The following is a 13,199-nucleotide window of genomic DNA, read 5'->3' as shown; positions in this document are numbered from 1 at the left end:
ATTTTGAAAAATCAAATATCACTTAAAATATACTTCATATTAATCCAATATTGTTTACAAATTTTGACACGACATAAAGAAGAAGTAGTATTTTTCATTTTAGACGCTAATTACATTGATAAAATTCCAGATATTGATAGTATTTACTTACGCTCTGCTTGTGGCAGTGTTTCGAGATATGCATGATGCACCGGAGGTATATAAGGTAATGACTGATTGATGCCTTTATATTTTTCATAAGTAATAGGCCTGGCATCTTGGTACAAAGGCGCCAGGGCGATTTTTTCAAAATTTAGCGGTCTTCTAGGACGTGTAGGTAATAAATTTGTAGTTTTAAATTCTTTGTCCTTCATCGATGTTTTGTATAAAATAGTGTATGGTGCACTTTTGAGAAACCTCATCCAACATACTTGCAACCAATTTACCTGTTCTCCATTAGTGTTTTTTCTTATCTGTTTTTTTTTTATCGCAATATGACACGTAATATAAAACAAATGTAAAATAACAGGCTACCGTTCGGAAAACATCTGCTAAGCCACCTACCTCTGTCAATTGGACTTGCACCACTTTCATAATCGATGATTATGCAATTTCATTTGCCGACCAATTTTAAATTGTACAAAACATGGGAATTTTTTAAGAAATTAAACACGGACTAGTTATACATAAAAAATTTACATTAAATTAAGCAGGAATTACGTGATATCTCATTTTCTTCAAAAATGGACTTACACCACTTTCAAAATAAACGATCCATATAATGTATATGAAATTTATATGGAATTGCTATATGGGATATTTGGAATTTTAGGCAGGCTCAAACTTGTCGTCATGTTTGACAAATGATAATAGCTACGCAATAAAACGTATCAATATTATCAAAACAAACGCTAAATATAATGAAGCTATCTAAAAATAATATTTTTATATTGGCTTATAACATCTCTTATTTGTATAAAGGCGTATACGCCCAACGTAGCACGGGACGTATTAACGTATTTGTTTAAGATACTTATATATATTCATGCACCGAGCGCACTAAATGGACATATTCCGTACGACGCCGTAAAGCAGGGAAATCAGCAGGTTGGCCAGTAGCTGAGCGTTTACTATATCCAAAAAAGGTACGAAGTACTTAGTGAACGGGAAGACTATTCAATATTTAATATACTGTGCTATTCAAGATTGATCAATCAATTATTCTTTTACTCCGTACTGTATTAAATTGATCACCTACTAGACAATCATGAATTTGTTCGTGATCGTCTGCATAATGACGACCCTCTTGGGTCCAGCCTTGGGAAGAGTAATGCTGTGCTATTTCGGAAGCCGTCCGCGTCATTACGGAAAAGACGAATTCCAAGTCTCCGACGTCATACCCCAATTATGCACGCATTATATTTATTCATTTATCGGTGTCACCAGAGAGGGGGATATCTACATCCGGAATCAGCGGAACAATTTATCTAAAAATCATAAAAATGGTATGGATAATTATTATAATCATAAATAGAATTTACAAGTATAATCAAATCTCAATATTAATTTTGAACGTGTAAATTATCTAATTAATTAATTCTTTTGAATCATTTAGATGATTTTGAGCAGTTTGTTGCTCTGAAGAAGACAAAACCAGCACCTAAATTACTCATTGCCATAGGTGAATGGAATGCAGGTAGCAAGAACTTCAGTCATGTCGTGAACAATGTCACTATACGTGCGAGATTTGTTAGACACGCTATTGCTTTTCTGGAAGAGCATACTTTAGATGGAGTTGATTTTGATTGGGCGTATGATTGGAATGCCATTCCGAATCCACCTGATGGTATTATTTATGATTTTATGTTGAAAGTGCAGAAAGTAAACAATATCCGACCAGTATGAAGTTTGTAACATGAACCGACGGCTCAAGTACTTTTAATGATTGTCACTTTAAAGAATGAAACATTATTGCAGAGACATATGGAAATAGCTCTGGTTCGCCTTTTAATTTCAGTGTTCTGATGTTGATCATTTGAAATATGAAATATAAAATATGTAATGGACCGAACGGATATAAAAGATTAAGCTTCGCGCTTTAAAAAATTAAGTCATCGAAATTTTTCATGAGAACACATTTTAAATGTATGCCAGAATAAGTTCAATCACGTATTAGAACCGTGACGGTTTCTAAGAATGGATTTTTGAAGGAAAATAATCGAAGACAGAAAATTATGTACAAATTTAAAATTTAATATATCTTATGAATCACAGAGTTTAATGCTTCTAAAATCGTTTAACGGCAGATACAGCTTTATACTTTCGGAAATATTACTTGGGCACTTGCAGTATACGCATCTTCGCACTCGAAATACCTCGAGTGCTTATAAACGTATTTCATTCTTCATTAACTTGACTCGCGTTGTATCGCAGTACCGGAATCCGACAGGAGGAACTTAGTTGAACTTGCGAAAGTACTGAAGGCGGGATTTGTAAAGAAAGGATATCTCCTAACTGCTGCAGTTGCAGGTCCCAAATATATTGCATCTCGGATTTACAACATTCCAGCACTAGCCAAGTAAAGGATTCACTGCTTTTATTTGTCAATAATTAATTCATTTTTCTATACATATTTTTTTACAGAATCTTGGATTATATTAATGTCATGACTTTTGACTTGATTACTCCATTTAACTCTGTCGCTGTAGGACATCACGCAGCGTTGGCTCCTGCCAAATATCAAGCAAATAATGCTACCTTATTGCAGGCCAATGTAGTAAGTGTAGCAATAATGTACTGCCGGCATTTAATTGTCAAAAGATCTAAAAATATATGAATATTTCATAGCGAGCGTGCATCGGTTTCTGGCTGAACAGTGGCGCTCCTGCTTCTAAATTGGTACTTGGATTGCCTCTTTATGGAATAACATTCACATTGGCCGATACTTCAAAGACTAGTCCCGGAAGTCCGTCAGCTGGTCCAGGACGTCCCGGACCCTATACACGCCAACCTGGTTTGATGGGTAAGTAAAATTATTTAATAGCAATATTGTAGTATTTTAATATACTGTATCTATTTGTGCGATTATGAGAACATACTTTTGATTAAAGGTTACAACGAGTTCTGCAAACAACAAAAAACTCGAAACTATACTACTGTTTGGTCTACCGAACAGGTTGTGTCTTTTAGTTACTCTGACGACCAGTGGATAGGACACGACGACCAAAGAAGTTTTACGGAAAAAATAAGATACGCTAGGAAGCATAAACTCGCTGGCATAATGTTAAGGAACATAGAAAATGATGACTTCAGGGGAACTTGTCGCCACGGCCGTTATCCACTTCTTAAGACTGCTAAGGCAGCACTCAATGCTGTAAGTAACTAAGATTATATTTAGTCAGTGGATGGTCTAACTTACGCATTTAAATGCTCTATAAAGCGAAAGGACCATATTCGTTTTTGGTACACCCTCTGAGGAAGGGAGAAAAGTAAACAGACGCCGTCCTATGTATACATAGACATGTACGCGTGGTGCCAACATAAAAAATTGCTTCTTAACATAGGCTAATGATTCTCATAAATATATTATGAAAGTTACTAATGTCTCTCTACTGTAATTACTGTGTTTTTTTTTACTAAGGATACACTAGAAGATGCACAAGACGATGTAACAGAAGATGTAAAAAGAGATTGACAACTTTAACCCCTTGCAAAAGTCAGGCCCAACGCGGCTGCCTCGATCGTCGCGGTGAACGGCGAGCGGTGGAGCGGGCGAGCCGAAACTTGATACCTATTCTTACGACCGTATTTACTTCACGCGATGGAACTCTTGTGAAATTCAAATGAATTTGAATAAAAAACTTTTAAAAAATACTTTAATTATTACATAAGATGAAAACAAATTCTGATTATTTATAATAATATAATTGGATCCAAAACTAAGACCACGAGTAAGACTCGTGATATTCATGTTTGGTCTGGAACTGAACAACGAGTCAGACTCGTGACATCCATGTTTGGCTTAAAATTTTCATCACGAGTCAGACTCGTCAAAATGGTGCAAGAGGTTAAATACTTCATAAAACTATCTAATCCTTTATTGAGACGGATTTTGGGAAATAAATGATGAATTATAATGTTTTGTGACTTTTTTACGACATCCAACGATATTATTGACTACTATTGACCATTCGTACTTCTGTAAGATACTGCTCAGTTTGTCATATGTAATAGGAATTATATCGAACCGAGTATAGAATAGTTAAATAAAATACAACAATATAAAATACATACACGACGCTCTGATTGCCACGTACGGAAAACAGCTGAGAGAAAAACAGGTTCGATCAGAGGCGAAGTGTCGTTGAGACAGCAAGTGACCCCTGGATCTTCTGATGAAATTTGCAGCAGAGGGAGAATCACGCATTCCCTAAAAAAAGTCCATTCCGAAACACGACCTCGGAAAACGAAAGAGAACGCCTATAAGTGTGAGAAAGAGAATAAGAGAGTTTCTTTTAACATACTCCTGCTTATTTTTTGACCTATAATACTTGATATATTTCGATAAAATTTGAAAATAAGGAATCTGATATGTCGATCAGAAAAATTATCTAAATGCATGAGTTTCATGGAAATAAATGACATCAGAATCAAAGCCAGTTAAAGAACAGAACCTGAAAACATATATGGTGGAGTCCGATTATTACGATTCCGCTTATAACGATTGACTGCATATGCATCCTACTTGTGCCCTTAAGTTTAGTTCTCACATAAAATCGTACACTATTTTGTTCCTCGTAAGAGATACAACCATAAACAATTGTCAAATCAAGGGGCAGGACAAAATCGTAATCTCTTCTTATTCCGTGTAAATTCATTCACCGAATGCTATTTTTCCACCGAAGCCAAGTTGAGAATGCCGCCAGGAGCAGGATACAGAGCCCCATTCTTCCGGTTCATATCTACGGCACTATGCAATGGGCTACGGTCGTCCCAGACTGGACATCTTATGGGATGTGGTATCACGCGAGCCTGGATGTCCCTAACATCTACAAATGGACGTTACCATTGAAATTCTATACAGGGTGTCCCAAAACTGGTGATTTTCCTCTCAGGGGCATAGAAGGAGTGGAATTTGAAAGTGAAAGTTCCCTTTCAACTTTGGTATTTTACCACTTGTTAAGAAGATATTAACTTTCATGGTTATCATTGTCATTATTATTATCATTGTTATTATTTTACGTTGTGGGGTCATTGAACGAAAGAATTGATTTTCCTAAGCGAGTCATTCTGTGGTTGTGAAAACGGCCGATGATTTTCTTCAGTGTTTAGTTCTCGAAAATGTGAGATCACGTTTTTCTTTTTGGTTTTGTCGTATGTGTGTGCTTCGACATAGTTTCTAATATTTCAAATGATAGTTTTTAAAGATATAGAATGTCCAGATGTTCCTCTCCGTAGTTTCCTTTTTTTAAAAAAATTACGATAATTAATTTTATAAAATTTTTCACTCACATACTTTTGTATAGCGTGGAAAAAAAATGTTGCCATTCGAATTTTTTCGTTATCTACTTTAATTTTTTAGATGTAAGCAAATAACCAAAAAAGCCCCCATTCCCAGAGGGCTATTTTACCCCCTAAATATACATGTCGGCAGCTAATTTTTTGTGGGGATAAATAATTTGAAATGATCTGCAAAATATTTAAAAATCGACCTAACTCAGTGACGTTCTTTGTATGTATACAATTTTATTGTAAAAAGTACATTAATATAATCAGATTATGGTTCCAAATCGATTTTAATCATTTCTAACCAATCGAAACCTCCTCCAATATATTTTGTATGTACCGAGCATTCATTTGAAACGAACAGACGAGTCTTTTCCGCAATACCCTTAGGATGGGAGATAGTTTGGGAAACATATTTTTATTTTCGAGCCTTATAAATTCTTTGAAAATGTTCCAAGTAATTGATAAAGCATATAAAAATTTATTATTCAAAATACCATTTATTAATTATACATTTTCCCCGTGCAGATTTTTCTAGAAGCTGGAGTTACCGTCTCTGACAATATTTCCGTCACGTGGAGTTACACGAACTAACAAGAATAAACAAAAGCAATTTAGTTCGATAAGCAATCGGAAATAAGTAAAGATAACATGAATTGCATATTACTGAAAACAATTTTGTACACGTGTTAATAATCGATCTTATAATTTATTAACATTTCTGACACAAGAAACTGACCTATATGTCTTTTTTTGTATTTTTTTTTGCATAAGAATCATCAGTGAATTGCATATACTCGCAACACGTTACTAATTCTAGAAATATAATTCTCCCAAAAAAAATGAACAATAATTTCCAGCTAAATAATTCCATTGCAGTTTCATAAATTCTTTATGGTGAATATTATTGATTTTGTCTAGAATAAGAAGAGGACGAGGCACTGGCTGAACTGAACGAACCACCGCCGCGGTTGTAACTGTCAGATTGGGACTGTGATTGCGAACCTACGCCAGAGCCACCCGAATCACCTCTGCTAGATGCTCCACTTTGGGCTCCACTTCCGTTCCGATTATCTGAGAAAAAGATAATAATTTTCATCGTATCCGTGAAAACAAATTTTTATTTTTATTTTACCTCCGCCGTATCCTCCACCGTTCTGCGCGTAACTATCGGCACTGCTCTCAGCTTGGCTTATTCCGCCGCCAATTCCATTGCTGTCTGCGCCACTTGCCGCGCTAGCAATACTTTCCGCTCCCGACGCTGCTTCTTCGACTGCAGAACTTGCTTGTGCCTCGGCGTTACTTCCAGCTTCTGCTTCCAATGAAACCTCCGGAATAATTTTATCTGAGCAGGGTGACAGGAAATAATGAATTTTAATAAAGCAAATAATTATTTATTATATAACAATATAAATTGTACAATTCTTAATTAACTATTTCTTTTCATTATTTAATATTTTTACCTTCCGATCGTCTCACGCACAACGGATCAAGTACTCCGCGTTGAATTGCTTCCTCGCTCGCTTGAACGATCGAACAAAATTTCTTTAATGATCTCACTAATATCACCTAACACCATATAAATTGATTTTTTTTTTCTACTCACAACGTCGATGACGATGAATCGGCGTGCCGTAACATAATGTCACATAGAAGAGCACTGACAATACGAAGATTGACTTCATCATGGTATTTTTTATAAATGATTTCAAATTCTTAGCACTTCCCAATACTCTCTGTCGGTCCATGCAACTCTGGGACTAGTTTATATAGGTATAATGCCAGAGGTAGGGGCAAGGGAAGATTCCGGACAAACAAATAATTCACACTCATCTAATTGGAGACGGTTTTTTCATGCAGTCTACGGTATTATTTTTTCAATTTATCTTGAAATGAAACATGTCTTACTAATGACCACGAACCGGTTCACGTAGAAAATGCTTTTTGTATATTTTTATAAAATGACTTCTTTAATTCATTTTATAACCCCCTACCATAACCTGTGCTTACGCTGCCTTAAGGTTACCCGTGGAAATTCTATATAAGCTGCCGAATGTTACGTGTTTACACTCACACAGAATTTTGTTCGGCTGTTCTCAATCACGCGTAGTCCCATTGTCCTCGAAACCTTGAATTCATGACTGTCCTGCGAGCCATTTCCGTAAATGGGCAGCCGTTGCTGATCGCTTTACATTTGCCATTTACTGTGTTATTTTGCTCTTATTTTTAGCCAGGATGACGAACAGTTGCAATAATTTTATAAAATTCTGGTCGATATGGATAAGAATAAAGAAAATAGATGCTTGGAATTGTAAGATGTACTTTGCTTTGTAGATTTGAATTATGCGTTCGTTGATCAAGTTATTTGGATTTTTAAATACAACGTTGACTTAATAAATCCTAGAGTATATATACTCCGTCGAGGTTTTCGGAAGAGTTTTTAATCTTGACTGATCCACCATTTGAGCCCAATGAAGTCTCCTTTGTTCTATTTCCGCGCCGTAAAATTAGTTTCTTAGTGGAAATTCCGTCCCAAGGCCGGCTCTGTGCAAGCGATCCTCGACGTTAGTCGGTGATATCTGTTTCTCATGAGTTTCATTGAACCGCCTTTGGGATTTCCGAAGCAGTAAGCCTCCTATTCACTTTGGACATTGTTACTAATGACCGGTCCTCTGCTTTGGAAATGACTCGGGCCCTTACACTGCGTGCTTCGTCCCTATTAGAGCCTGTTCTACGGAAGGGAGTGATAGCATGTTCAACGGTAGACCGCGATATTTTCCGTTTTTTGAAAACATAACGTAGGTGGGAGTGGGGGATATACGTTTTTCTATAGTCAAATCGTGAACGTGATTTGGTCGAATGTTGCCCCAGAAAAGACTGGCGCCGAAAAGTTTCAGTGCAGTTGTAGGCTTTGTCCGGAATTTTTTAGACGGTAGTGCATTACGAATTATTTGTGCTAAAAAAATGCACAATGACTGTATCGAAATTACAATACGATTTGGGTCACATGCTACACAGGTTGCCGGATATTTGGTGAATTTACGTGTTACGTTTGATTTGATATTGATATAGTATTACTATGTATATTTCGATGATTCTCGTTTTAGAATGACAGAAAAAAAAACCCATAAATATGATGATGTAAAATTTTATTTTGTACAAAAAAATACTTAAAATTAAACCATACGGTATCAGAGGTACGTCAAGTTACATAATGAATGTCATGATCATCATGACGTCGCCTATTTTTACTCTATGCTTAGAGTCAGCTTAATTCTCATTTATCAATACGTGGTCAGTAATTGTATCTGTAAATAAATAATAAATTACATTTACTATCGACAATTTTTTTTATTGATTCAAAATCTTAATTTCAAATATAATTACCCTCCGTATCCTCCGTTCCATCCGGAACTGGCACTAGCGCTAGCTTGACTCGAAGAAACACCTGCAGAAATTGGTCCAAAATTACCACCAGCACTCCAGCTACTCGCTTGACTACTGGCTTGACTATTTCCGTAACCATTATTATAACCACCATAGCTGGGCTGTCCATAACCGTAGCTAGGTTGTTGATAGTAAACAGGCCTCTCGACATAATATGGCTTTTCTACGTAATACGGTTTGTCAACGTAAACAGGACGCTCAATGTAGCTGGGTCTTCCATAACCTCCATAACCACCGTGGCCGCCATAACCTCCATAACCACCATGACTACCATAACCTCCATAACCTCCATAACCACCGCCGTAACCACCGCCGTATCCACCATACCCACCATATCTGCAAAATAGAAAACAAACGATTTATAGTTGTTCAGCAGATTAAGATTTTCTAGTATTCTTAATCACCCAGATAGCTGACAGTTTCGTGAACATCGGTTCACATGTGAATGGGGTTTAACTACTGAACGCGGACCTGCGATTGGTCAGGTAAACTTTACTTCGTGTTGGTGAAACTGGATCTAATTGTAAGTCGTTTTAGAGAATGCGTTGACTCATAAGCATTTTAAAGTAATTTTTTGATTCGTCAAGTTAATAGTAATTACCAGTAACATGAAATTATCAAGCCGTGGAACATATAAATTGCTTGCGTGTTTTGTAATTTGAGTATAAATTTTTAAAGGTCAAAAGAAAAACTTTTGCTTCGTATGATAATTGCCGTATATACAGGATTTGTAGTTTTATTGCAATACATTGGACAATAACCTGGTTCCAATTACACTTTTATGCCTCTTTATTCTGGAGGTTTTGCAGAAGCAGAGATTTCTTACCGAATCTCATTGTGGAATAAAATTGATGCATAATCTGATCACTGGATGAGAATAACTATGAGGTTACATTAAGAAAGTCACATTGCTTTCTTTAACCTGCCGCACCAATTACATGGAATTTATAATGATTACATGACCGGACGGCGCCGTATGAGAATAACAATGACGACAGATGCAATTCCGAACAGTGGTATGCGTTCTGAATAATTTTTAATTAATTAATTCAATTAGAGAATATAATTAGACAATCAATGAATTTAATTCTTTGAGTGAGAAAGGTTTACAGATTGCGGTTTTTTAAAATAAAAATCAAAAACCATACCACAAATTTAATATCATACCCTTTAAGTGCCCCTATGCCAATTCCAACCCCAAGTCCAAGGGCTCCGACGCCAACTAACTTTTTCTTCAAGAGCAAAGTTCTTTTTTCTCTGGATACAGAAGCATCCTCATCCAAAGGCGTATTCAAATTAGCCTCAAGCTTCAACAACGTATTTTGTTCTTGGATAGCATCCTCTGCCAGTACCAAGACAGTCGATAATAATGCGATGACAAATAGTTGACTATACATCTGACGAAAAAAAATGTTATTGTAATTTTATCACTGAAAATATCCACTTAATTTCTTTTAGTCTCTTGCGAGATTTATTATTATACATTATGTTTTGTCACAACACGAACCTTTAAATTTTATCTGACAAATGTCTTCGACTCTTCTTAGACACTCTACACCTGATGATCTTAGGACGAACCTCCTTTACTTATATATGTTTCAAGCATCTCCCACTTGATGATATGCGAGAATGACTATTTGCCTCCCTCCATTTTTCACGTCTTCGTACACTCAGAATGGGCGTCTTCGGGATAGAAAAACATACCGTATTCTTCTTCTTCACATTCTGAATGAAGACAATGTGGTACGTGATGTCTGCTGGCAGGGCCGGACTGTGAACCATTGAATAAGCCAGATTTAGGCATCGTGGCAAATTTAAAGAATAATACCCATGAGAATTATTTTAAATTTTGATTTTGAGTAACTATTGAAAGATTTTTAAGACTATCAGAAAAAGCCATAGCCACCTGGTAGTATTATTATACACGTAATTTCCTGCATAGAATATATGTCGAATTTATTGAAAAAAAATTCTTATTTTAACATAATATTCATTCAAGTATATCGGCTGTTGCATTTCCGTGTCTTCGTCTGCAAGGTCTCGAAACAGGTAAGCCGGCTCTTAAATGCGTGGGCAGTTTCTCCGACCGAGCAAGTCTGATCATACAGTATGTATGCACAGAATGGCAAGTGTTTATGTAGCGGGTTTCCCGACAGCCTCGCCACACAGATCCGGCCGGACTTTGTCCATATTGAGAGATACTATTAGAGGAAAGGTTGAACACTGCTGTGTCCAGTCGTGAAGGTTACATTTATAATTTTCGGTCGCAAATCTTTACAGCCTTGTACCAATCCGGGAATTCCCCACGTGAAGAAAATATCGATTTGACGTCGAATAAATTATCCTAATACCCTTGTGGTTGATACGAGTGATGATCGCTTTATAGGACTTCCCACGATGATGCGTAGTCCGATGTACAGTCACGCGATCGGGATTTGTATAAATTAATTACTGAAATTCCCTATTCGGTAGTAACGTAACAGACAAAAATAATACAGTGGCAAAGATTACTAGATGAAAATTTTACGGATAACTTTATAAACACGTTTCGGTGAAGGTTAGGAAAAATTGTTCAATGTATATTTCATATTTCTACGTGACAATTCATTGTATCCTCATACAAGAAATGTGTAGTTTATTCATATCACATAGTACACGATTCGCTTTACTGATAATGATGACAAGGTCACTTCCAGACCACATCGACTAATTTGTCTACTTTATTCGTATATCTTATTTTTATGTAAATACATATTTTTAAAAGAGTTTATCACTACGTATTCAGTAAAATGAAAAGGAGGCGTTACCTCAAATTCCAGTGTGCTAGCTTAAATTTTGTATAGTGTATTTCTTTCAGGGAAATCCTTGAGTTTCTCATTCTAAATCAGCTGGCAAAGTTCATTGCACTAGGCTTTTGTCTAAAGAAGTACAAGAAGTCATTTAGTAACCACTACGCGAGTCAGTACCGGGCCAAAATTTAGTTGAGAAATTATTAAGTGGATATATGAAAATAAGAAAAGTATAGAATTATTAAAATCATCTTAAAAAAGGTCATTTAAATATAAAGCGCTTTTTATTTTACAAAATGCATAACAACAGTGGTAACAGTACATCCTTTATGTAACAACTATTTAAAGCCTCGTGCTAGGCGTAAGAGGCAATTTTGTTGTTGCTGCTGATGATGATGATGATGATGCAGCGAAGAAGCTCCTAGATCCTCAATGATGAGCTCAGACAATTTACCACTGTCTGTAGAAGTAATAATAATACATTGATTAATTATTCGTTTATAATGATTGGTTCTAGTCAATGACAGGAAATTAATTATATCATTGTCATTATCTACCCATAAACTGGTGATGGATCTGGCTGAGACCAGGCTGGTTCATATTCTACGTGCGCTGACTTGTAAATTGGCTTCTCGACGATTCTCTCGACGAACACTGGTTTCTCCACGTACTCGACGTACTTGACTGGTGGTGGAGGTGGAGACAGGTACACGTGATGAACCTCAGGAGAGCTATGGTAGCTACCAAACTTGTAGCTGAATGAAGTATTAAGAAGGAAGAAAAAGATAAGATGAATCTTGATGAGATTTTTAAGTAACTTTTTGTGTCTTTTCATACCCTTTAGCGACTCCTAAACCAAAACCAAGAAGACCAGCACCAAGCAGCTTCTTCTTCAGGAACAATGTTCTCTTATCTCTTGTTAGCTCAGCTCCTTCCTGTGGCAATGATTCTAACGCCGGAAGTACTTGCTGTTGTTGTTGAGTAGCATCTTCCGCCGTGGCGTAGACAGCCAGACAGCATAGAGCGGCAATCGCAAATACGGAGTAATGCATCTATGTACAATTCAAAAGTAATTCGTTATATGGACATTTAAAAAATTTTTTAAATTAAAAAAAAATCAAAAATATTTTTTAACAAAATTTCATGTATCCAGGTTACACTGTGCCATTTGTCATTCTCTATATACTGATAAATACTAGAATGATTTGCAACAATGTGTTAATGTATCCAGTCAACTTGCACCAGATGCAGTCTTGCACAAGATGCATATAATCCTCAGTTGACGCTGCACTTTCTCTTAGAATATATATTTTTTCTTAAATTACACCTTTCTGATCAACCCCTTTTTGCATTACTCTCTGCGGTTACTCCTCACCTTGATATTTTGTACAGTTTTGTATAAGCTGAACTTGTACTGTGCCGTCAAACAATGAGACGTATGACTTTATACCTTGGTGACATCCCTACCCCATAAAAAAA

General features: G+C 36.2%; 4 protein-coding genes across 4 annotated transcripts; 1 reads left to right on the top strand and 3 right to left on the bottom strand.

Annotated features, from left to right (window-relative positions):
* The first annotated feature begins 1,011 nt into the window (after positions 1-1,011).
* LOC107267225 (chitotriosidase-1) lies at positions 1,012-4,115 on the top strand. The gene is made up of 8 exons (XM_015738649.1): positions 1,012-1,124; positions 1,241-1,484; positions 1,595-1,825; positions 2,413-2,557; positions 2,623-2,755; positions 2,827-3,001; positions 3,090-3,352; positions 3,620-4,115. The coding sequence occupies exons 2-8, from the start codon at positions 1,247-1,249 to the stop codon at positions 3,671-3,673; spliced, it is 1,239 nt and encodes a 412-aa protein (XP_015594135.1). The 5' UTR covers positions 1,012-1,124; positions 1,241-1,246; the 3' UTR covers positions 3,674-4,115.
* Positions 4,116-5,945: 1,830 nt separating this feature from the next.
* On the bottom strand, positions 5,946-7,243 carry LOC107267142 (keratin, type I cytoskeletal 9). The gene is made up of 4 exons (XM_015738449.2): positions 7,091-7,243; positions 6,948-7,007; positions 6,620-6,829; positions 5,946-6,558 (listed from the first exon to the last, which is right to left on the bottom strand). The coding sequence occupies exons 1-4, from the start codon at positions 7,230-7,232 to the stop codon at positions 6,389-6,391; spliced, it is 582 nt and encodes a 193-aa protein (XP_015593935.1). The 5' UTR covers positions 7,233-7,243; the 3' UTR covers positions 5,946-6,388.
* A 1,373-nt stretch (positions 7,244-8,616) lies between these two features.
* On the bottom strand, positions 8,617-10,589 carry LOC107267140 (pupal cuticle protein Edg-91). Its single transcript, XM_015738447.2, has 4 exons — positions 10,439-10,589; positions 10,099-10,328; positions 8,872-9,267; positions 8,617-8,792 (listed from the first exon to the last, which is right to left on the bottom strand). Exons 2-4 carry the CDS (start codon positions 10,326-10,328, stop codon positions 8,780-8,782), a joined length of 639 nt encoding a protein of 212 aa, XP_015593933.1. The 5' UTR covers positions 10,439-10,589; the 3' UTR covers positions 8,617-8,779.
* A 1,396-nt stretch (positions 10,590-11,985) lies between these two features.
* LOC107267220 lies at positions 11,986-13,199 on the bottom strand. The gene is made up of 4 exons (XM_015738637.2): positions 13,096-13,199; positions 12,558-12,772; positions 12,278-12,475; positions 11,986-12,180 (listed from the first exon to the last, which is right to left on the bottom strand). The coding sequence occupies exons 2-4, from the start codon at positions 12,770-12,772 to the stop codon at positions 12,171-12,173; spliced, it is 423 nt and encodes a 140-aa protein (XP_015594123.1). The 5' UTR covers positions 13,096-13,199; the 3' UTR covers positions 11,986-12,170.

The sequence above is a fragment of the Cephus cinctus genome, unplaced genomic scaffold, assembly GCF_000341935.2.
Source record: "Cephus cinctus unplaced genomic scaffold, Ccin1 Ccin1_scaffold0351, whole genome shotgun sequence".
NCBI classification, from domain to species: domain Eukaryota; kingdom Metazoa; phylum Arthropoda; class Insecta; order Hymenoptera; family Cephidae; genus Cephus; species Cephus cinctus.
The sequence above is the reverse complement of the archived record's forward strand: the minus strand, read 5'-3'. Positions and strand labels throughout refer to the sequence as shown.